The sequence below is a fragment of the Bos javanicus genome, chromosome 16, assembly GCF_032452875.1.
Source record: "Bos javanicus breed banteng chromosome 16, ARS-OSU_banteng_1.0, whole genome shotgun sequence".
Taxonomy (NCBI): Eukaryota; Metazoa; Chordata; class Mammalia; order Artiodactyla; family Bovidae; genus Bos; species Bos javanicus.
In genome coordinates this window covers 70,290,698-70,313,634 of record NC_083883.1, presented here as the reverse complement: position 1 = coordinate 70,313,634, position 22,937 = coordinate 70,290,698, and the positions used below count along the sequence as shown (strand labels likewise).

General features: G+C 43.4%; 1 protein-coding gene across 5 annotated transcripts in view; it reads left to right on the top strand.

Moving 5' to 3' along the window:
- The first annotated feature begins 1,593 nt into the window (after positions 1 to 1,593).
- The window catches only part of PROX1 (prospero homeobox 1), a 56,429-nt gene continuing 35,085 nt past the window's right edge, over positions 1,594 to 22,937 (top strand). The window contains exons 1-3 of one of the 5 annotated variants that reach the window (XM_061383525.1): positions 2,550 to 3,170; positions 11,363 to 13,154; positions 20,023 to 20,130. In XM_061383525.1, coding sequence (XP_061239509.1) covers positions 11,430 to 13,154; positions 20,023 to 20,130 — 1,833 coding nt within the window. In that variant the 5' untranslated portion in view covers positions 2,550 to 3,170; positions 11,363 to 11,429. The other 4 variants (XM_061383523.1, XM_061383521.1, XM_061383520.1 and 1 more) reach the window with 4 other exon arrangements.

Here is a 22,937-nt window from a genome sequence, read left to right as displayed (position 1 = left end):
GCTGACTGATCGCTTCTCGCCTTTCAGAAAACAAACCGCGAGTAGCCGGAGATAGGGAGCTTGGGCCTCACGCCTTGATTCAGGGCGGCCTGAGCCCCGGGAGAACGCCGAAGTTCTGGCTGGAGTGGTTGCCAGGAGCCTGGCCTGTATGTCGCGCAGACTTTAGGAGACAGTTCTGGCCTCAGCATATGCAGCTCGCCTAGCTGGGCTGCGGACCGAGCTCGCTCGTCCAGCATCGCGCGCGCTCCTATTTCATTCCACAAGCCGCTCTAGTGCCCCCAGTTCGGGCTGCGAACCACCGCGGCAGAGCTGGCGAGCCGCGAGCCTCCGCCGCCGGGGCTGCGGGGTGGAGGAGCTTTCTTGTTTGCCAAGCGGGGTACCCCGACCTCGACTCGGGCCTGCCTTCCCCCGGGAGAGATAAAGGACTTACTAGGGCTCGCAGGAAACTTTTCCCGCCGCCAGTTCCCGGGCGTAGTGTGTGCAAAACGTGCACCGGGGCGCTAGGTGCAATTGACATAAACTTGTGGGCTAAAGTTCAAGCCCTTTCCTTCCAGAGTCTGAACCTTTTCTCCCGCTCAGCTTCCTTTCTTCCCCACTTCCTCTCCTCTCCTCCTTCCCTGCCCTCCTCCCTTTTAAATGTCAAACTGAGCAGATGGTTTTAAGGTGTGGAGGGCATGTATCCTTTACTTCTGTTTAATTGTGGGCTGGCGCGATCAGGTACACACTGGGCTACTTAAGGAAGATACTAGGACGAAAAAGAAGAAAGAAAGTAGCGCTGATCCATTCACAGAACCCGCATTTCTCCGCTCAGTACACCCGCTTACCTCGAAAGGACCCAACCAAAAGAAACACTATTCCACCCTGTATCTAATGGCCATGTGGCTAGATTATTTCTGTGCCCAGTCTAAATTGTCACATCTCGATTAGAACACTTGATGCAGTGGCCGATCATTGGAAGTGTGAGTCCTGTGTTTGTGAGCCTCTGTGTTGTTTCCATAATGGGTAGGGGGAGTGCCTGGAGGCAGCGAGAAGGGAGACATGAAGGCGGGGGGATGCTCAAGCAAGTCTGGTGGTTGTTTTTTTTTTTTTTTTTCCTTTCTTTCCTGATCCCCAACACCTAACCCGGCCGGCTTTATTTTTTTCCCCTTCTTCTTTTCAGTGTTTGAATCCCATGCCAAAAGTTTCCTACAGGGTATGGACTGGAACATACTATTGTCGCTATTCTTATTCAAGGATTAGACTTCTTCACAGTTTGATGAATTTGAGGCTAAAACTGTCCCAGGAAAAGTGTGCGTGTGTGTGTGTGTGTTGCGGAAGGTGGTGGTGGTAGTTGGCCAGTGTACTTGTAACACACTTTACAAACACTCTGTTGTCACGACGCAACACGATTCAACCTTTGATCTGGTTAAATTCGAGGGACACACGAAAAATACTTGTCCCCATCCTACAAAAAAAAAAAAAAAAAGAGCGTCTTATCGATTGGGTGTGAATGTTTCTGCTTCACAGCCCTTGCAAGTCCCAGCTTTTATAGGACCTTGAAGTCATAAACGCGGTTGTCTTATTAAAAGCCCGTTTACTGTGCCCGGTGAAAGAGACATCCTCGCTGCGGCTGGAAGCTTGCGCTTTAGCATTAGCAACTTTCAAATCCTAAGCAGCTCTTCAAGAACCACATGATCTAAAGAAATCTCGCTGGTTATTTTTCGTCCAAGAAATGTCAAAACAAAGTGAATTTTCTGTGGCTTGACGCAGAAGCCCGAAATTTAAGCGCTTGACATTTCTTACCTAGGAAACTTAAAAGTTTGTTACCCAGGCGTCAAAACGGTGTAAATCCTACATGAAACCTCTCTCTAATCATTCTGGGGTGAGTGAGTTACTGAGCGGTAATCGGTTGGTAGTAATGTTTGTAACAATCCCCCCCACCCCTCCCCAAGGTTGCTGTACCTACAAACCAGATAAGGTTGTTAGAGGTAACCAAGGACAAATATTCTTCTTCCTAACAATTTTGACGGGAGATTAACTGGGATTCAGCCAATACTGATCTTCTCATATCTGATGCAGCGGAGCCAAAGCCAAACCTCTGGCACCTACTATTATTTTAATCCCAAACCTACCTGTATTGTCCACCTCTCCTTTCAAAGAAAGCCACGGTGACATGTATTCCTGATACTAGCTACGATCATTTAAAAAGTGGAATGATTTGAGGGCCCCCGCTCTCTCCTCGTAGACCACCCCAGCCCCCTTTAAACCCCCACTTTTTCTCCAGAACACTTTTTCTATGCCTTCCTCCACCCCCCGTCCGAGGAGCGCTCACTCGCTCGGCCGCTCGGCGAACTCGATCAGCGGTATCTCAGAAATGAAGGGGAGGGGAAAAAAAAAAAAAAGGACCTGCGTCCTGGAAGAGCGAGTGTGAGCCGAGCGGCGCTCACAACAGCGCCCGCAGACCGCTCGCTCCGGCCGCGGGCGCAGCGAGCCGGTCGCCCCGAAGCAGCGGCTGTTGGGCGCGGGTGAGGTGGGGAGGGGGGGCGGGGATGGAGGCAGGGGAGGGGAGCGTGGGGCCCCTCTCCCCTCCTCTCCTCCCAGCCCCTCACCCCCACCCCTTTTATATATTTTTTTTTCTCCTCCCAAGTTCTCTTGCCTCGCTATCCCCCCTTGAATCCGAAGGCGCCTCGCGATTGGGTGCTGGGGCCGGGTACGTCAGTCAGACTGTGACGTGCAGTCTTCCTGTTTCCTTCAGCTGTGTCTTAAAGTAAATCTTGTTGTGGAGCGGAGCCCTCAGCCGAGGGAGCGCTCGGAAATAATACACCATTGCAGCCGGGGGAAGCAGAGCGGCGCAAAAGAGCTCTCGCCGGGTCCGCCCGCTCCCTCTCCGCTTCGCTCCTCTCCTCTCCTGTCTCCCCTCTTCTCCTCCCTTCTCACCTCTCGCCTCTTCTCCTGCGCTCTCTCCGCTCCTCTTCCCACCCTCCCCCTGCCCACCCTCTCCGCTCTCCCGTCTCCTTCTCCCCGCCGGCCCGCTCGCGCGTGCCCGCACGGACTCACCGTCCCTTGTCCAATTATCATATTCATCACCCGCAAGATCTTTCCCCGTGCGTGTGCGCGCGCGTGTCCTCCTCTCTCCGCCTGCCCCCCCCCCAAAAAAAAGGCTCGGTGGGTCCCACTGCTCTCTGCACCGCGTAAGTATCTTCTCCCCCCCTTCGCGAGTCCCCTCCCCTTTTCCAGAATCACTTGTACCGGCTTGTTCTTGAATGAGAAGACCAGAAAAAGAGACTCCCATTACTCAGACCCGTGTACACATCTATCCCCCCCACCCCCATCCCCGGGAGAAAAGGGTGTTCTTTAGATGAATCATAATTTAAGGGGAAAAAAAAATAGCGTCTAAACAGTTTCTAAGCAGGAGCCTCAGTGGAACTCCGCGCTCCGCTCCTCCCAGTTCCTAAGAGTAAGTGATCCGCTTGGCTTTTTATTTCTTTCTCTTTCCTGCTGGTGGCTGGGGGGTGGTGTTGGCGATGTGTGTGTGGAGGGGGGAGAAGGCTGGTAGTGCTGGGCTTGTCGCTGATCTTCTCACCTTTTGTGTACTGTTTCGGGGGCGGGGGGGGGGGGGACGCGGTGAGGAGGCGTTCGCTTCCTTTCCTTCTTTCTCTGGCCCTCTTCTCCGGAGAGAGGACCGCGAGGGGGACCGGGTCGCTTTTTGTTCGTCTGAATCCCCCGGGTCTCCTCCCCAGCCTCATCCTTCCCATCTCGCCCGGAGGAAAACTCCTGGGCTAGTCCCCACGTCCTCTCTCTTTGTCTTGTTTATTATAGCTGCCTTTCTTCCAGGCTCTTCCAATTTGCTTGTCATTTGCATACCTTTCACTTCTCCTTTTTAACCCCAGCAGAGGGCCAGGGAGTAGGGAGGAAGGGAGAGGGAGGAGGAGGAGGAGGGGGTGGGGTGGAGGGGGGGCGCTCGGCTACTTGCCTCTCAAAACGCTGTCGAAGCCGAAATGTTGAGATCGGGGTTGGAGCAGTGGAGAGATGGTCCCGGGCAACGAGCGCGGCTCCCCTCTCCTGAGCTCCCAGGACCCAGGGCTAAGTCAAGTTCAGTAGGGTAAGGTGGCACTGGAAGCCTCGGGTTGCGGGGGGCGGGGGGGTCGCGTGGTCGGAGGGGGAGCTGGGGCGCGAGCGCCGCGGAAGGATGGAAGGATCGCGGTCCGGGTGGGGGTAGGGGATGTTCTTGCCCAGCGGATCTGCTCGCAGTCAACGCCGGCGGTCGGTTCGGTTGGGCTGCTTCCATCTGATCTTGGTTCGTCTGGGTGGTACCTACAATTTTGCCCCACTTCGGAGGACTGGAAAGGGAGGAATGGAGAGGTGAGCGTGATTGCTACTGGGAAGAAAAGTCCGGAGGAGGGGGGAGCGGCGCGGGGAGAGCGGCTATCCTGCCTGAACAGACAAGGAGAGGGGGCGACGAGGGCAAGCTGGGGTCGGGGGAGACATTCCCCAAAGCCCCCGGTTTAGCAAGTTGTTGGTCCTTCGGGTGTGCCCGCCACTTACTCCTCCGGCTAAAACTCAACGTAGGTGGAGAGTGTGGATTGGAGGGGCCGGGGGTGGGGGGCGCGGAAGTGAAGTTAGACGGGGAGTAGTTTTGGAGGGAGACTCACAGGTCTCCCGCCACTTTTTCAGCTTTTTTTTTTTTTTTTTTTCGGAAGTAGAGAGTCCTCCTGGCAGGCTGAGAAGAACTGGGAGGAGGGGTTGATCGACAGTCTTAAATAGCCCAAGGAGGCAGGTTGGAGTGTGAAACTGCTGTTCTTGGCAATCCAGAACCCACTCCGCCTGGGGGAAGGCTGAGAACTCACCTGCTTGTTTTTATTTTTCCAAGAAGGTCTGGTTGTCTCCTTGAGCTTATGAAAACAGTGCAAGCACAGGGTGGCCTTCTCTCAAAGTCAAGGCTAGAAGTCTCTTCTCTTCCTCTCTCCCCACCCCACCCTCTCTCCCATCTATAACCTCCCTTACCAAAAGGAAAAAAAAAAAAATGTACTTTCCTAGACTACGTAGGCAGAGGTCTATTAGCCCGAGGGCTGTGCATGGGCAGGGCCTGACAGGTGTGTTGTGTCAAGAAAGACAGGTGCAAATTTCCTCTGTGTCTGTGTATGTCTGTACCGTTCCAGACCACGGTGCTGTGCTCCAGGGTTGTAGAGGTTTATGAATTTATGGTTGCCCTGGTTAATAGGATTGTCCGGGCTAATGGGAACTAGGCTGTTGTTATGTTTTGAGCCCTGCCATGTGAGTCCTTTGGTTGGGGGTGGGGGACAAGTTGGTATGTGTTTGTTTATTTTTCTTAAGGATGTTGGCAGGCTGCTAGGGAGGCTGTGTCTCAGGCTTCTGTCTGCCAGGCAGCTGAAATTACCCCCCACTTCAGGCAGCAGGTGGAGGGACATTGACTTTCTCTTTGCTTCCCTCTGGTTTACGCCTGTCTCCCAGGTCTGTGGGGGCGTTGCGGGGGAGTGATGAGAGCTTTCTTTTGTATGTGTGTGTGTGTGTGTGTGTGTGTGTGTGTGATTTGGACATCCATGGGTAGTATGTGTAACTGCCAAGAATACCAAAGTGAGTTTGAAAGTGTTACTGTTGTTAATGCTTATCTTTTTAGCGTGCTTTCTCCCTGCCCAGAAAGAATAGGTATGTGCATAAACTCTTTCAAGTCATATGTTAAATACTCTCATAAAGTAGAATGAGCCTGTCATTGTACCAGACATGTGCCAGATGTCCTAGTTAGTACTTTGATGGAGAAGGAAAATCTCAAGTATGTGAGAGGTAACTGTGCTTTTCTATTTGATGCAAGATGCAGGCAGTTCGCTCTCTGAAGAGTTTCTTGCAAGAACTTCTGAGCATTTTCAAAATTAAATGGGCTGTGGGTGGTGATGAAGAAAAGGGGGAGTAATTTGGTTAACCTGTCCATGTGCTACACCGTGGACCTGTTTCTGCAATGGTAAAACTAAGGAAGGTAAGGACTGTGGCTTCGTGTGTGAAGGAGGCTATTGAGAATTCAGTGTAGGCACTATATCTGGATTCTCAACATCTGATCTTTTATTTATTTATTTATTTTCTTTCAACCAGGCTGCTTCTTGAGTTGCATAGAATTAGATTAGATGGCGAATGGTTTTTGCTGGTTGGTTTGGTTGCTTGGTGGATGATCATTGTTTCATGAAAATGAGAGAGTGTATGTCATTTATTCTTTCAACTTAAACATCCAAGTTCCTCCTAATACTTTTCTTGGATGCTTTTGCAGTTCTTTCATAATTAATATGTCATCTATGGATATGTTCATTTGCTTTATTTTTATTAAGTATTTTCTGTGCTGGGCACTTATTGATATTTTTATGTGTCCATTATCCAGAATTCTATTTAGTTTAATCACCACCTTGTGGGAAAAATGTCATGCATACGTAACATTCATCTTTGTTCTCACTTTATTCATTCCCTAACATCTTTCTTCTGTAAGTAGCACTTATAATCTTAAAACATAACCTAGCTGCCAGGCGTGCTCTTTATTAATTCAAAGTGAAATAGGCCTTTTTTCATGAATTTCTTATAGGTATTGTTTGCATTTACAACTGTTAAGATAAGGAATGGTAAGGTTCAAGATTAATAAAAGCTTATAAAATGTTAGTAATTTAATAATAGAAAGATGGATTGTGCCTGATACGTTATAATTGGATTCTAATTAAGTATCCGTATATATTGTAAAGGACATATACATAAGAAATTTCTAAAACCTATTGCCTGGTGTATTCTAAAGCTTCAAAGGACAGTTAGAGTATTTCAGTTCTCTTCAGAAAGAAAAAAAATTGTTTCTTCTTAAAGTTATTTCTCACTCCCTTTTTTTTACTAATCTGGTGAATTATTACTTTTTAAATAAGTAGAAATGAATATTTTAGGCATGTTCCAGAAAATTGCTGTTTTCATCTTGCAGGTGAAAAATATATGGAATTTTTGATAGAATGGAGGAATTTTAAATGAAATGGTTCTGATTTGAGAACTCTATGATAGGAAAATTTAGAATCTGTTATAAGCTTTGACAATTAATTTAAGTATTAACTAATATCAAGTGGATTATTCACAGTAAACACCAAAGGCTTTCTTAACCTTATAGCAGGAACTTCTCCAAGGAGAAAGTTGCTAATTAGCAGAAATGGACTCTTAAATACAGTGAAGGGGACAGCTTGGTAGGGGGCCTGGGGGGGTGGCGCGGCAGGGGGTGGGGGGGGAGTACCTAAATCAAGTCATCTGATTTTCCCCCTTGAATTACTGATTTCCAGATGGATTCACAGTGTTCTTTGTTGGTGTTCTTCCACTTGAAATTTCATAAGAGACTTGACCCAAGTAGATCAGAGGCCCACTTAAAGGTGGTTTTCTAAAAGAAGTAAAATCATAGGCTTGAGCAATTTCTTCAAATCATTTTATCAATCAAGACTGATGATCTATATAATCCAAGCAGGAAACCACTCCAACCATACCTTCTTCCCCATCTCATGAAAGATTTACCTGAACTATTTGAATAAAAACCATAGTGAACACATCTTTGTCCAGAATCTGGACTCCAGATAGAGGCGTAAAGGTTGCACCCCCTTCCAAATAACTTTTTCACCCAAAACTTTAAACTTTTAATTTTGTATTGGGGTATAGCCTGTTAACAGTGTTTGGTAGGTTCAGGTGAACGCGAAGGGACTCATCCACCCATAAACTTAAAGCAGAGCACTTCACCACTTTCTACTTCACACTGCAGTGTTCCTTTGAAATCCTCCCCTGAAAATTCTTTTCTACTTACATTATCATCGGCTTCCTTAGGATTCTCCTTGTAAAGTTATCTGACATTCTTCAGATAATTCAGATTTTAATGAATGTTGTGGAGTCCTTAAAATCTGACTTGATTATACTTGGATGTTTGTTCTTTTCTCTGGGAAGAATCTGCTAATGTTAAGATACTCCTCATATAGAAATTATTAAAGCATTTGTGTAGTTAGATGCCAAGTGGTACAACCCAATATTTAATAATAAAATATTCTGTGTAGATTTTCATATTAATTAAAGGAATAGAATATGTGTATCAATCGATAATACATTTGGGTTCAAATTCTGTATCAGTATTTTTCTACATACTTGCTGATATTGATGTTCACCAGTGCTGATCAGAAGGTTTCCCATTGCCAGGTTAAACTCAAGATTAAAATTAAATATAATAAAAATCAATAATAATTGTAGTTGAAACATATGGCTTAATACATATATTAATAAATAAGGGAATTTTTAAAAATCTTTAATGGGCAGGTTGATATCACTGATAAATTCATTCCATAGCATTCTCTAAATTCTGAACTGGGAAGTCATGGAAGCACTTTTGAAAGCATTTTCAGGTGATTTAACTTATATTATAGTCATTTAACAATGCATTTTCTTGTGTGGTAAAATATTCATATATACTGTTTATGAAACATGATGCTGATAAAGTACTATAGTCACTAGTTATTTTATTTAATCTCGCCTATAGCCTCCATGGGTTATAATTCCAATGTGTATGACTCCTATACCTTCATTTTTGAATTCAGCTCAAAGCTATATGGAGAGAGTTATTTATTCACGCCTATTAATATAATGCCTTGTTTTGCTGGATTATATAATTTTTCCTAGTTTTCCCATTTGTTTTGTCCTGATTGTTATGTCTCAGCTGTACATTTTACAATAAGACCTAAAAGTATATAATTTCCCTTAGCCCCAAACAGAAACAAATTATTATTTGATCTAAGAATGCTGACCAGTTGAAAGAGAATTGCAAAAATCAGTTTCGTTTGGGGAATTTTAAAGAAGTTACAGGATATTTTCTTCTTATAACACCCAACGATCATGTTTAATTAACACGCATTCGCCACTGAAGATGAGCGTATCATTTCTTTCCACCTTAGAAAGAGCACAGCCCTCCTCTTGGCTCAGGCATGAGGTGGGGATGCAGCTGTTGATACCTAGGCTAGAGGAGAGGAAGTGCAGTTGACGCAGAGGTAGAGGCAGCTGGGAAAGGAAGGATGGCTGTGGGTGACCTTGTGTTCATCTCTTAGACCAGCATGTTGTTTCTTAGCCTCTCTTGCAGAGATGCTCTTCCTATAACAAGGATGGGTAGGAGGAAAATCCAGATAGGATGTTAGGAGGAACAAGGGAAGAAAATACTGCAGAAAGTTTATTCGACATTTTGATTGGAGACCTGTGTGCTTTTCAGGTGCTATTAAGGGGAAAATGATTTACACACAAAAAGACAAGAGGTAAAATTTTTAAAGAATGGCAATGAACTCTCTTTTTGAAAAACTGATATATACACACAGAGTCCTCCTTGCAAAAAACGTCCCCCTCAATATGCGAGTCTTTCTGAGCTTTAAAATAATTCATCTTTTTTCTTGTTTGTCTCAGTTTCCCCCCCTTTTGCTCTCACTTGACAGCTGTACCTGATTTATCAGATCTAACATGTTAGTGAAATATTTGCCATTGGATTCTTGTATTCCTGAAGCCAATTTCATTTATTAATGTGTGAGGGGTCACAATCATCTTGAATTCAATTTTGAACTCTAATGCTGAAGTTATCAAGATCTGATTCCATTCCAAGTTTAGGAAATTTCATCCTGAGGCACACAAAAACTATTTTACCCTCAAGCATCCAAAAAACATATAAAGAAGCATCGTATTGCTTTCTTGACACTCTGAACCAGGTTTTATTTAAAGGTTGCATCTTCATAGGAAAACTGGGAACAAGGGTTGCAGGATGACATCTTTGTCACTTAAAAAAAAATACACACTGCCATCTAAGCATTGAGCTTTTTCTTGATTTTTACAGGTTATTTCATGCTGAAATTATGCCTATTTGCATGGATAGTCATTCTTTAAAACTAGCCACAGATGCAGTCCTAGGGAGCACGTAGATGTTTTTACAGGTGAACCGAGAGAGATGGGAGCTCTTCCAAACACTCTGCACGCTGCCCTTGGCAATAGACCCTGTTATTGTGAAGATGTGCTCTGTTAAGCAAACGTGAAGTTTAATATTAGATAAATCTCGTGTGAAAAAAATTTTTTTTTCATTTTCTTCTTAAAACGTCCATTGTAAGCAAGGAGATGTGACATCTTAACGTTTAGACAGAATTGGGGGTTAGCCATCACTGGTTAACACCACAAAATATGTCAAGTGCCTTTTATAAAATGCAAGGAAGGATATTCTTTTTTTATATTGTGTTCCCAAGAAACAATGGAAGTTCATATGCAGAGACAGTATTTCCCTTTCTCACATAGTTAATTGACGTTATCTTCTTTCTCCTTTATGTATCTCCTTTCAGTCTTTTTTTTTTCTGTGTCTTTTTTTTCAATGTTTTAATTTGGCATAAGAAATAAGATTCACAAGTGGTGTATGTTAAAGAGTTTCTTCAGGCATTTGAAGTATTATTTTGGCAGATGATAGGAAAAAAAAAACTAGTACTGATGATGTATTTATCCTTGCCTAACTCAATTTATTGTTCCACATATGGATTTCTAAAATGTGATAATGTCCTTCTTTTGCACTGAGTCCAACTTTAAAATTTAAGTCATCAAAAAGACAAGATGAAAATTTATAAATATTCTCATACTTACATTAAAATCCAGCAACAGACATCATCTTCAGATGTGATTTTTAGTATTAAAAAAAGCGCATATCTGTGCTAAATAAGCAGACTTGTAAAATGAGTATTTGTGCATTTATTTCCATGTTAAATTGACCATTTGTGTTGGAAAGATGCTGATGGGAGTGTTCTCTTCCCCATTTCACATATGACAAAAATATTTTAAAATTCAGTAATAAAGGATGTATGTGAAATATTTGCATTTTTTAGACTCATTTCCCCTTAATAGCATTAAAGCCACAATAATTCTATTGCAGAAATGGAATTTTTCATTCAGATTTCATGCATCCTCAAAATTTAACCTTATTTCTTAAGTATGGACCACTTTTATCTGCTTTTGTAATATGAATCTCAGTGCCCAAAATTTAATCAATTGGTTGTCAGAGGCTGTGTTCTTATAATCTACTGTTTCTTCTGAAGATAAACAGTATCATTTTAGGCATTTGTGAAAGAGAATCATATTACTGGTGCTTAAGCAGTTTTTGCTTTTTTTTTTTTTTTTAATCTTAATCCATCTTAAACCAGTGGAGCAGAAATATTTAAAAATGTTTCATTTCAAGCAGAGTGCATAATAAATTGCAATAATTGTAATGTGCCATAAATCCCAGAGCCTATGCATTTTGCATTTGATTCAGGATTGAGGTCAGGAAATTTGGAGAAATTTAAAGAAAATGATTCATCAGTCCTTTTGTTCTGTTGGCCAGGGTCCCGGGATTCTTGAGCTGTGCCCAGCTGACGAGCTTTTGAAGATGGCACAATAACTGTCCAGTGATGCCTGACCATGACAGCACAGCCCTCTTAAGCCGGCAAACCAAGAGGAGAAGAGTTGACATTGGAGTGAAAAGGACGGTAGGGACAGCATCTGCATTTTTCGCTAAGGCAAGAGCCACGTTTTTTAGTGCCATGAATCCCCAAGGTTCCGAGCAGGATGTTGAGTATTCAGTGGTGCAGCATGCAGATGGGGAGAAGTCAAACGTACTCCGCAAGCTGCTGAAGAGGGCGAACTCGTATGAAGATGCCATGATGCCTTTTCCAGGAGCAACTATAATTTCCCAGCTGTTGAAAAATAACATGAACAAAAATGGTGGCACGGAGCCCAGTTTCCAAGCCAGCGGTCTCTCTAGTACAGGCTCCGAAGTACATCAGGAGGATATATGCAGCAACTCTTCAAGAGACAGCCCCCCAGAGTGTCTTTCCCCTTTTGGCAGGCCTACTATGAGCCAGTTTGATATGGATCGCTTATGTGACGAGCACCTGAGAGCAAAGCGCGCCCGGGTTGAGAATATAATCCGGGGTATGAGCCATTCCCCCAGTGTGGCATTACGGGGCAATGAAAATGAAAGAGAGATGGCCCCGCAGTCTGTGAGTCCCCGAGAAAGTTACCGAGAAAACAAACGCAAGCAGAAGCTGCCCCAGCAGCAGCAGCAGAGTTTCCAGCAGCTGGTTTCAGCCCGCAAAGAACAGAAGCGAGAGGAGCGCCGACAGCTGAAGCAGCAGCTGGAGGACATGCAGAAACAGCTGCGCCAGCTGCAGGAAAAGTTCTACCAAATCTATGACAGCACCGATTCTGAAAATGATGAAGATGGTAACCTGTCTGAAGACAGCATGCGCTCCGAGATCCTGGAGGCCAGGGCCCAGGACTCGGTGGGGAGGTCAGACAATGAGATGTGCGAGCTGGACCCGGGGCAGTTCATCGACCGAGCCCGGGCCCTGATCCGGGAGCAGGAAATGGCCGAAAACAAGCCCAAGCGAGAAGGCAGCCACAAAGAACGAGACCCCGGGCCCAACTCCCTGCAGCCTGAAGGCAAACACTTGGCCGAGACCTTGAAACAGGAACTGAACACTGCCATGTCGCAGGTGGTGGACACGGTGGTCAAAGTCTTCTCGGCCAAACCCTCCCGCCAAGTTCCTCAGGTCTTCCCACCGCTGCAGATCCCCCAGGCCAGGTTTGCAGTCAACGGGGAGAACCACAACTTCCACACCGCCAACCAGCGCCTGCAGTGCTTTGGCGATGTCATCATTCCGAACCCCCTGGACACCTTTGGCAACGTGCAGATGCCGGGTTCCACAGACCAGACGGAAGCCCTGCCCCTGGTAGTCCGCAAAAACTCCTCGGACCAGTCTGCCTCCGGCCCCCCCGCCGGCGGCCACCACCAGCCCCTGCACCAGTCGCCCCTGTCGGCCACCGCGGGCTTCACCACGTCCACCTTCCGCCACCCCTTCCCCCTCCCCTTGATGGCCTACCCGTTTCAGAGTCCAATAGGTGCTCCCACCGGCTCCTTCTCGGGGAAAGACCGAGCCTCTCCTGAATCCTTAGACTTAACTAGGGAGACCACGAGTCTGAGGACCAAGATGTCGTCCCACCACCTGAGCCACCACCCCTGTTCACCAGCACACCCACCCAGCACCGCGGAAGGGCTCTCCTTGTCTCTCATCAAATCCGAGTGTGGCGATCTTCAAGACATGTCTGAGATCTCACCGTATTCGGGAAGTGCAATATCCTTTCATTTGCACCCCACCCCCACCCCAGCCCAAGGAGAAAACAAACCGAAAGCCAAAAGTCTTCCCCCAAGGTCAGGTTTACCCAGGGTTTTAGAGTCATGTAGATTCCTGTCTTCTCCAGTCTGCCCTCTTGTTCGGAGGCATAGGCTTTTATCAACACGTGCGTGGGGCTTCTGGTTGCACAAAAGCTTTACAGGAAACCAACATCCCTGCAACTTTCACAAGTTGTTGATTGCTCCCAAGCGCTCCTATTCCATCTGTGCTTTTGCAGCAGTGTTTTTTTTTCTGCTGTTTCTTCCCGTATTATCTTCTTCTTCTTTTTCTCCCTCAAGAGTATTTTTAGAGGATGGGGGAGGGAGGAAATCTCAGTGTAATATTGCACTCATCAGATTTTAACACAGTAAGACTCATACTGGAGTAAAGTCAGTTTCGAGATCCCCAAGATTCCGTAAGAAGAATTCTCCCTTTAGCCATCTAGAAGGCTCCTGGTCTGTTTAAAGAAGGCCTGATTAAATCTTAGGAGGAACAGTTTGCTGGTGGGAGGCTGCAGTGGGAGAGGATGGATGTGGATGGGGAGTTAGATGCTCTCCTTATTCTTTAAGGGGGATTTTTTTTTTTTAAAGGAAATATACAGGTACTAATTTATTCAGACGACATCCATCTCTCTCGTTCACCCAAGGTCTGTTCTTCGGGTCTGGTGCAGCTGCCTCTATGCATGATTAACCTCTGTTCAGCCATACACAGAAATCTTTTGTCCTAACATACACAAAGCAAATTATTTTGGAAAGCAAGAGAGCACAATTAAATATAAAACTCAGCTGTATTCAACTTTAAAAATGCCTCTTTTTAGGTCTCTTTTATATTTTGAACCTGACTTTTGAAATGCCAGTTACATTTTTTCATTAGACCTGTCCTGAACTCTAGTTATTTTTAACTCATGTTTTTTTGTTTTCTCTATAAATTGGTCCTTTCAGTAAATTTTTAAAAAATCGTGTGGTTGTTGATGTTTTGGGGGTGTAGAATAGTAGCATTTGGGGCAAGTAGAGGCCTGTTTCTTTTATAAGAAATTGTCAGATGGATATAAAATTTAGCTATTAAGTTGGCTGTTGCTAACGTGAGGGTTTTGAGCAATCGTCTTGATGACTAGAGATTGGCATTTTCATATCTAAACCCACTCCAGAGGCTGCCATGTAAGGGCAAAGTCCCAGCTGTGGTAGAAATGTGTTTTCGTTGATATGAAAGTCATCTTTCCAGCCTATTCAAGATAGCAGCGAAGATTTCTGATAAGGTGAATGTGCGATACACATATGAGACCCACTTGGGCAGTTAAGCACAGAGTCTCTTTTTGTAGAGAGGAAGAAGAGGATAATGTCTGGAGGGAAAGATGTGAGGACTTAAGACGTAAACAGATGAGTCTTGGTTTGGTTGCTGATTTACAAATCTTAACTTTCAGAGATCTGAGGTTGAATCCACCAGTACTGAATCAAAGCTGTGCCAGGCACCATGTCATACACCTCATAAGCAGGCAACAAACATTGGTCAAATTGGAATATAGCTGTTGGTGATGAGAAAGGCAACAAACAAAGGCACAGGCATGAATTTTTTTTTTTTTTTTTTTTTTACACCTTGCAGGAGAGCTTCTTCTGGGGCTCATACCAGGCTCATGTCCAGGGCCAGACCCCATTGCTCCTCGGAGATCTCTTACTTCATTTTGAAGCCAGTTGTAGTGATGGTGGGTTCTCTCTCTCCTCACTGTCTCTGTCTCACACACACACACACACACACACACACACACACACACAGGAAAGGGACATGCCCATTTGGATGACTATTGAAGCCAGGTTTCAGTCCTATAAGGCCATACTTAACTCTAAAACTCAAGATGCTGGTTTCTGGTTGTTGTTTTTAAATAAGTTGAATCTTCTAAGAAAACCATCTTTGGATTGCTGAAAGTGTTGCTTTTGCTCCTGTCTCACCCTCTCTAAATCCCCTGAGGAATTCTGAGGATTTGAATAGGAAGAACTTCCTTTTCTTTCTATACATATCAAAGGCTTTAAAGAGAATTTAGTTGCTGCTTCTTCAAAGGAATGAATAACTTCTTTCTCTTATGGCAGAAGATTCTGCTCAACAGGGATGTTTGGAAACACCTGTGTTCCTATGAAATACTAGTTGCTTACACCTGGAGTTATTTCTTGTGCGTCGCTAAATAGTTTTGGCGTCTTCCTGCAATTAATGATTACATTTCCTTCCTGCTGTCCTTCCAGCTTCTGTTTCTTTCTCTTTTCCCCTCCACAACCTCGCCCTGTTAACCATTTATCTCTTTGCTATATTGTTTCTCAGGAAAAAGATAGGTGAGTACCATTTTCTGGAGTCTACACAGTTCTGAAGGCAGTGAGAACAGGAGTGTTTGTTGGGAGACTGGATGTCCTTTTCTCTCGTCTCTGACCTTGTGTGGCAATGAGTTCTTCCCTTGACTTTCTTGATGATGATGCCTAGGCAAAATTCTCAAGCTTTTAGTTCAAAGAAATCTCTAGGAATCACAGCAAGTGAGTGGACTTCAATTTAGGTAGACAAGGCCATATCTGAACCTGTTATGCAGTTATTCTTTGAAAAGCTCAATCGAAATGAGGAGAAATGGGATGAAATGGTATCTTCATGATTTCCATTATTGCTTTTCTCTTTAGTTCATGGCTTTCCAAACTGTAACGGATAATTGAATACTTAGGGAACGATTCTTTCCCACCCCAAAGGCATCATCTGTTTCTTTGAACAAAGGAGCCAAGATAAGAACTATCAAGGACACCAGCTTATCAGATAAATCCATTCCAAGTCCCGCACATAAAGCGTATATGTTCTATATCATGGAATGCACTACCTTGGTATCTTTTCTGATAGAAGGGCAATAGTGAATGTGTGCATGGTAAACTGAATGTCAGTGCACCTGCCCCAAAAGCTCATGTCTTGGATATAAAAATTTGTTCAGTGTCTTTGCAAATGAATCTATTTAATCAAATATTAAGTTTTATTCAAATTCCAAAAGAAACAGCCAGCCAATTGTTTTTCCTCCTGATGTTCCTTGTCATGCATCCTCTTTGCATCTCAAGAAAAATAGCCTTGTTCGGGCCTCAAACATTTGCATGCAGCCAAGTAAAGCACAAGAGCCATGTTCCAGGCGCGGTTAAGACATGCAGGTGAAGAAACCGAGCCTCTGCACCCCAGCAGCCAGCTTTCCCTGGTGGGCTTTTAGGGGGAATGTTAAAAAATACTTGAGGTTCAAAAAGAAAAATGGCTTGATGATTTGAAGCTAAAAATCCACCCAGAAGACCTGAATTCAAAGTGAATTTCTAAAATATGAATGAATCCATAGAAGTTGATTTTTTACTATTTTGGAAGTCACGTGGGGCCACAGGAGTTAGTTATGTTAGGTGTATTATCTGTAGGGAAACATGACTATTAAAGACTGGAACACCCTGGGTTCCTCTCTTCTCCCTCCCTCTGATTATGAAGTAAGTACATTAAAAAAAAAAATTCCATAAACTACACATCCCATTGATTATGTTAAACTTCTGGTGGAGCCACAACTGGCTCTGTCTCTTTATGACATGTGAGAATTTAGATCTTTTCTGCCCATTTAAGGTGTCTAAGGGGAAAAGTCTCTTAGAAACATAGCAAATCAGAGCTTAAGGAGAAAGCTAAAATCCTCCAGATTTTAAAAACGTTTGAGAATTAGTACTCCCGGTGTATTTGGTTGGCCCTGCAGCACGTAAAATCTCTAGGCACGATTCAGGATTCAGTTGGGGAAAGAAAGAATTTTCTTCCTGCAGGCTTCACAACCTCTTATCCTCCCATTTGCCTTTTTGCTGCCTCCACTGCTCCTCCTGCGGCTGTTGTTTAGGTGAGGTTGTACCCTGCTTGGTAAACAGACAACACTTACATTCTCAGGTTGTTTGAACACCGTTTTAGGTTCAGCTGCAGTCCCCTACTTCTCTGATCTTTTATATTCCCCAGCAGATGTCTTTCATTAATTTATGGATTTATCATCTTTTCTTCTTTTTTTTTCTTTTTCTTTTCTTTTCCTTTTTTTTTTTACACCTGGCAGCTGTCTCAAGTTTCAGCAGTTATTGTCTATTTTGCATTATACATAGAATTGAATGTCATCTGTCTTCACAAAGCTATGGCTAAGAGAATTGAGGCAAAGCCACATGAGCTGCCGGGACAGATCTTGTTTGCGCTCCATCCCCCCTCACCCCGCCCCCCCTTTACCTCCTTAATATTTATTTGTGCTCATTTTCTTTCCTGGCCTTGAATGGAGCTTAGCTCGTGTTCAGTACAGCTGTATGTTTACTGAATCTATTCCATCATGAGTCATTGTGCGTGTGTAAGTATCCTGGAAACAGCTAGTGCTTTCTTGGAAGAACAGTTGCTTTTCAGCACAAGCACTTAAAAGGGAAATTAACCAATTGGTCAGTTCAGATTTATTTTGAGGAGGAAAAGAAAGGATTATCTAACTGTTGGCTTTTAAATCTTTCATTAGCTATTTTTAATAGTTTATTAGAAACATATATTTTATGGGAATTTTATCTTCATTACATGATGAGCAAGATATAAAGATGCATTCTGTGTTCTGTTGCCACTGATCAATTCCAAGTATTTCCAACAGGAAGCATTTTAAAGCAAAAAAAAAAAAAAATGGACTTGAGAAATTCAAATTAGGATGATTTTGTCATGAAATAAAAAGCCTCTAAATCCCAATCAAAAGAAGATGGATACTTTGCTCTTTTGTTTTGGTTTTTTTTTTTTAATAAAAATGATGAAAACATCTTAGCATAATTTAAAGACATTGAAAGCTCCAGGAAGTTTTGGTGGCTCAAGAAATCTCTGAAAGCCACAGCAAAGCAGTTTGATTTGTATGAGACCAAATTTGAAAAGATTTGGGACTTTTCCCCGCTAATAATTAAATGTACCAAGTTGTTTGAATGTAGCCGGTCTGAAAGAACAGATTAGAACCCAGATCTGAGCATGTTTGTTGAAGTTTGGACTTGCCTAAAACTCTTATCACGAGGCAATAGGAGACAGCTTGCAACTATTATTTCACTTATCCATTTGGACAGATGGTCCTGAAGTGTGCCGGGCTCCTTTAGTCCCCTCTCTCGGTCTAATGGAGGTTACTGGAGGGCCTTTCAGCTCTTTCCTTGGCACAAGAAGTATGTCAGTCATAAATTATCGTCTTTGTAATCATTAAGGATCTCAAACAAAAACACAAGTTCAGTTAAGCTGCTTTGGCTTACAGATCTCACATCAAAATTTCTTTCTTCAGTGTTTAGTGTTTATTTTCAGTGGAAACAAAAGGCATTAACTTTTCAATTCGCAGACCAAGGTGATCTTTTTCAAATTGCATGATACTAAGGGGAATGCTAATTGATCAAATTCTCGGCATTATATTTGGTTAAGCCCCCTGTTATACGTAGACAAGAGCTTATCAATATTAATTCGATTACGCTTCTCTAGGAACTTCCAGGTTTCCCTCTCTGTTCCTGAGGTTGGTCACGCTGCACTTGATGGAGGTCATTTAGAAACCTTTACCTTTCTTAAATATCTGTGTTTATTTGTCCTTGCTTCCTGTGGTGTGAAATGGTTGTGGAGCGTGTTAGCCAAGCATGTGTGTGCTTGTGCGTGTGTGCATACAACCACACGTGCACATTTTCTTTTCTTCTTTTTCCCTATTTATTTATTTTTTTTCCCAGACTCTTTTAAGAGAAAATCCTTAGAGAAGCTTCTAGGAAGGACCCTTAATTGACCTTGTGGGGGACCACATTGATTTTCTCCACGTGCGTCTTCATTTCTGATAAATTATAAAGCCATTAATTTGCTGAGGAAATGGCAGGGCCAGGCTGCGGCACAGATGTGACCAGAGCCATCCCCGCTCCGAGTGTGCTGAGGAGTGCCAAGAATCTGGGGGAGAATCAGGAAGCCGGGATTGTTATGGTTAGCCTCACATTCTCTTGGGAACTGTTTTAGTTGCTGCTGTTTACAGATCTAAAAGGTAATGATGTTTCCAGATAAATAGGCCTTCTTATTTTGGGTAAGTGGCCATTTATTGATCTGCTAACCCACATTTATTGATTTGTTAGCCCCAACCACTGTGCCACTCTCCAAGGAGTTAACTATAAATCCAGGAGAGGCAAATTGTATCTGGTTTTGGATCCTCGCTTTAACAAAAGCGACACCCCCTCCCTGTTCTCTCAGTGCCCAAACTACCCCTCCCAAGTTTTAGCTATTATTGAAAAGGAAACAATTAACAAGATATAATAATAAGATAGGAAGAAAGTGAGTCAAGATGCTCCCTTATATTAGCACTAAAAGGTAAAATGTGAAGCTTGCCTAACAGTGATCAAAATAATGCATTTTGTATTTTCACTTACATTAGTATAATAATTGGATGTCAACTGCAGAGAGCAAAGAGAAGAACAAACAGAACTGTAATGCAAAGAAGAAAAAAACTCTCATGATAAGAGTTGTGCAATACCTGTTGGGCGCATTTGTCTCCTTAGCAACAAGTGAACATATAGATAGCCTAAGGACCTCAAACGGGGAATAAATGTTTTGCCATCCTCACCAGGAAGTCACCAAGATCCCACAACTAAATCGTGCATCCTCACCATTATGTTTGGCAATTTCTGACCAGCAATGGTCATTCTGAGCCAGCAACAGCAAGTTAGTGATGGATTCCATGGCCAGAGTCGTTTATCTTCCAGAATTCCCATGGCTACTGGTTGGGCCTCCAGACTCCTGGCACGGGGGAGGGAGGGATGGTAGGTACTTGTGTTTCAAGAAATTATCTCCTTAACCAACTGCATCCTACATGCAGGAAGGATTGTCACCCAATCACTTGAAAAAAGCAAAGCTCATGTTCTTTTATACCCGTTATCCCAGCTCCAACATGCTGAAGACCTACTTCTCTGATGTAAAGGTAAGGATGTTTTTCAGTATTAATGTTTTCAATTTCTGTGCACGAGGTAGTCATTTGAACACTTGGAAGTTAATGGGGATGAGTGTGGGGCGGTTTGGTGAATACACCTGTGTTGTAATTGATTTAATGCACTTGTCCCTCGGTCCAAAGCTGTGCCAAGCACGGAGGCTCCTTGTGTACTAAGACCAAAGGACTGAGCGCACAGATTTTCCTTCTAGTCCCGGAAACTTCTCCTCTGTCTTTTTGTGTCTGAGTAACTCCTTGGAAGAAATTTCAGCTGGTCCTGGAGGGATGCGCTTTAGAGAATTTTTTCCCTTCCCCTTGGCCACAGTGAACTGTTTCTGTTTTTGTTTCTGGTAGTTTCCCCATATTTGTGCTTCGGAAAGCAAACTCTAGCACCTCTTTCTCCCCCCTGTCGAAAGGAGCGTACATTGAAATTCTCTCTGCAGTAGCTGCTTAAAAACAAAAGTGATGATTGTCTCTTATTTACAACTTAATTTGTTGTTGATGTAGAGTACACTGAGCATAAGGAGAATGAATAAAGTGACAGATTCAGGACACATTATTCAAATGAGGATATGAAAGCTGTCGGCCTACAGCTGCAGCCTCCCTCATTCTACAGAATATGGGGACCTCCTGGTTCTGTGTGTGTGCGTGTGTGTGTGTGTGCACACGCCCGCGTCTGTGTCTGTGTGGGGGTTTTAAGTAATTGTTTGCAACAACTTGATGTTGTGTTAATCATCTGTAACTTTTTAAAACAGAGATTGGGTTTTGATGATGGTAATGACACGCATGGTATCATTATCCAAGGAACTCGATAAACATTACATTAGCTGAGATTAGTTTATTAGGGCTGGGTACTCTTCCCCCCGACCCTCCCCTGCCCACCCGCCGTGTGTAAAGTTCTTATCTCTGCCATGGAGAAGCCATGATCTGCCAAAACGTACTGCCTTCTCCAATGCTCCCCTCTCTCTGCGGTGGGTTTTGTACCCGATGCCTGAGTTGCATCACTGGCCCCCTTTTGCAGGCTGACCCATTGCAGACTCTGCTTCACCCATGTTTTACTTGGCCTTGAAAGAAAAGTTCTGTTTTCCGTCCTGTTTGCTTTTGAATTGTGTAGCAACTTCAGCCTTTTATCTCTCTCCTTCCCTGGCCGAGCTCCTTAAGTGGAAGGCATGTTTCCTCCTCATTCCGTGCCAGCAAACTGGGCAGCATGGGAAGGCAGAAACAGGCAGGATCTTGAACCGCTGGTTAAGCATCTTTAGGCAAAGAAAGGTCGAGGGCCACAGTGGGCTGGGATGGGGTTTGGACCTTGGTGGGGCACCATCGGAAGCTGACAGATTGAAGGGCTTTTGCCAATTGGCTGAGGAGCAACCAGTTTCTAGAGCCTAGTTCTTCCAGGAATCCTCCCAATACTTTAGTTCTAGGAGGGGAACATGGAGCACAGGGAGAAAATTGTTACTGTGTACATGTGTATATGTGTGTGTGTGTGTGTAGGTGTCCATGTTCCCTCCATCACTCCTCTTGGTACAGTGATCTGCAGTGTTGTGATATAATAAAACAGTGCTTTATGTTGTCTAGATAGCACCCTGCAGCCAGAAAAAGTCCAAAGAGCTTTACAAACTGCATACATAGGGATCAGTCACCTGTGATTGAAATGCAGCCACCTAGAGGGTGGGAATCAGCAGCCTTTCTGAGCCTGCAGTACTACTCAACAGGAGATGTAGATATTAATACTAGAAACATTCATGTTTTTGCCCATGTGTGGTATGGGGAAGGTCAAGGTTGGGGGAGACTTGATTTGTAGCTTTATAAATACCAGGCACTGTAAACCAACAAGAAATTGTTCCCATTCCTTTAGAATACATTTAGTCATTCAGCTTTGCAAATAATCACTCACTCTATGTAAATAACAATTAAATACCTGGATGACTATTTCATTTTTTAAAAAAGCACTAATATTCAGATTATAGATTCTATCCATACTCTATCCATACTGGAAGAGAAGGCTGTTAGAGTGTATGTGAGCCTGGTTAACTCCCAATTATCTACTCTAATGGAGGGGAAAGAGTAGGGCATGTAATGCAAAGCAGAAAATCACCAAAGGTCATTTCTCTTTTATTTTTGGAATGAATTATACATTTTTAACTTTCCTAATTGTGTTTTTTCTTTGGCTAGTAATAAATGAATTTGTATTCCCTGAGCTTACACTATTGATAGTGGAAAATCATGCCTAGAAAGGCCAGGCTAGTCCAGGAAAGGGGTTCCAGAAACTTTCTAGAAAACAATGGCAGAACATTCTTGGATTTCTTTAATATTAAGGAAAATTCAGAATTTGAATGTTGATGATGTATATACTCATGTGTATTATATATATATGTATGTATGTATATATATATTTAGTGTGTTTGTGTATGTATATACACACAACATATCTTTATCTAGATACAGATATGTAAATGTGGATGCTTATTTGTAAGGCTGAAATAACTGTTTCTGTATATATAAATATATGATCCAAAATTTTATTTCAGTCCAGATTTAAGAAACCACAGAATTGGGAGATTCCTAGTTATTGCGAAAGAGGCCTTAGAGCTTTATCAGAAATGAAACCCTGCATCTTAGATCTTGAAAAGGACATATCCATGTGTCTCTGAACCAAGCACTGTTTGTCTCAATGACACATATATGTACTTGTTTGTGGTCACATACATGAAGAGAAAATTCCTAATTCTAGCAAAATATCCCTTTCTAAATATAAAGTCACTTTATTTCAAATAGTCATTAGAGGCTCGTTTTGCAAGTGA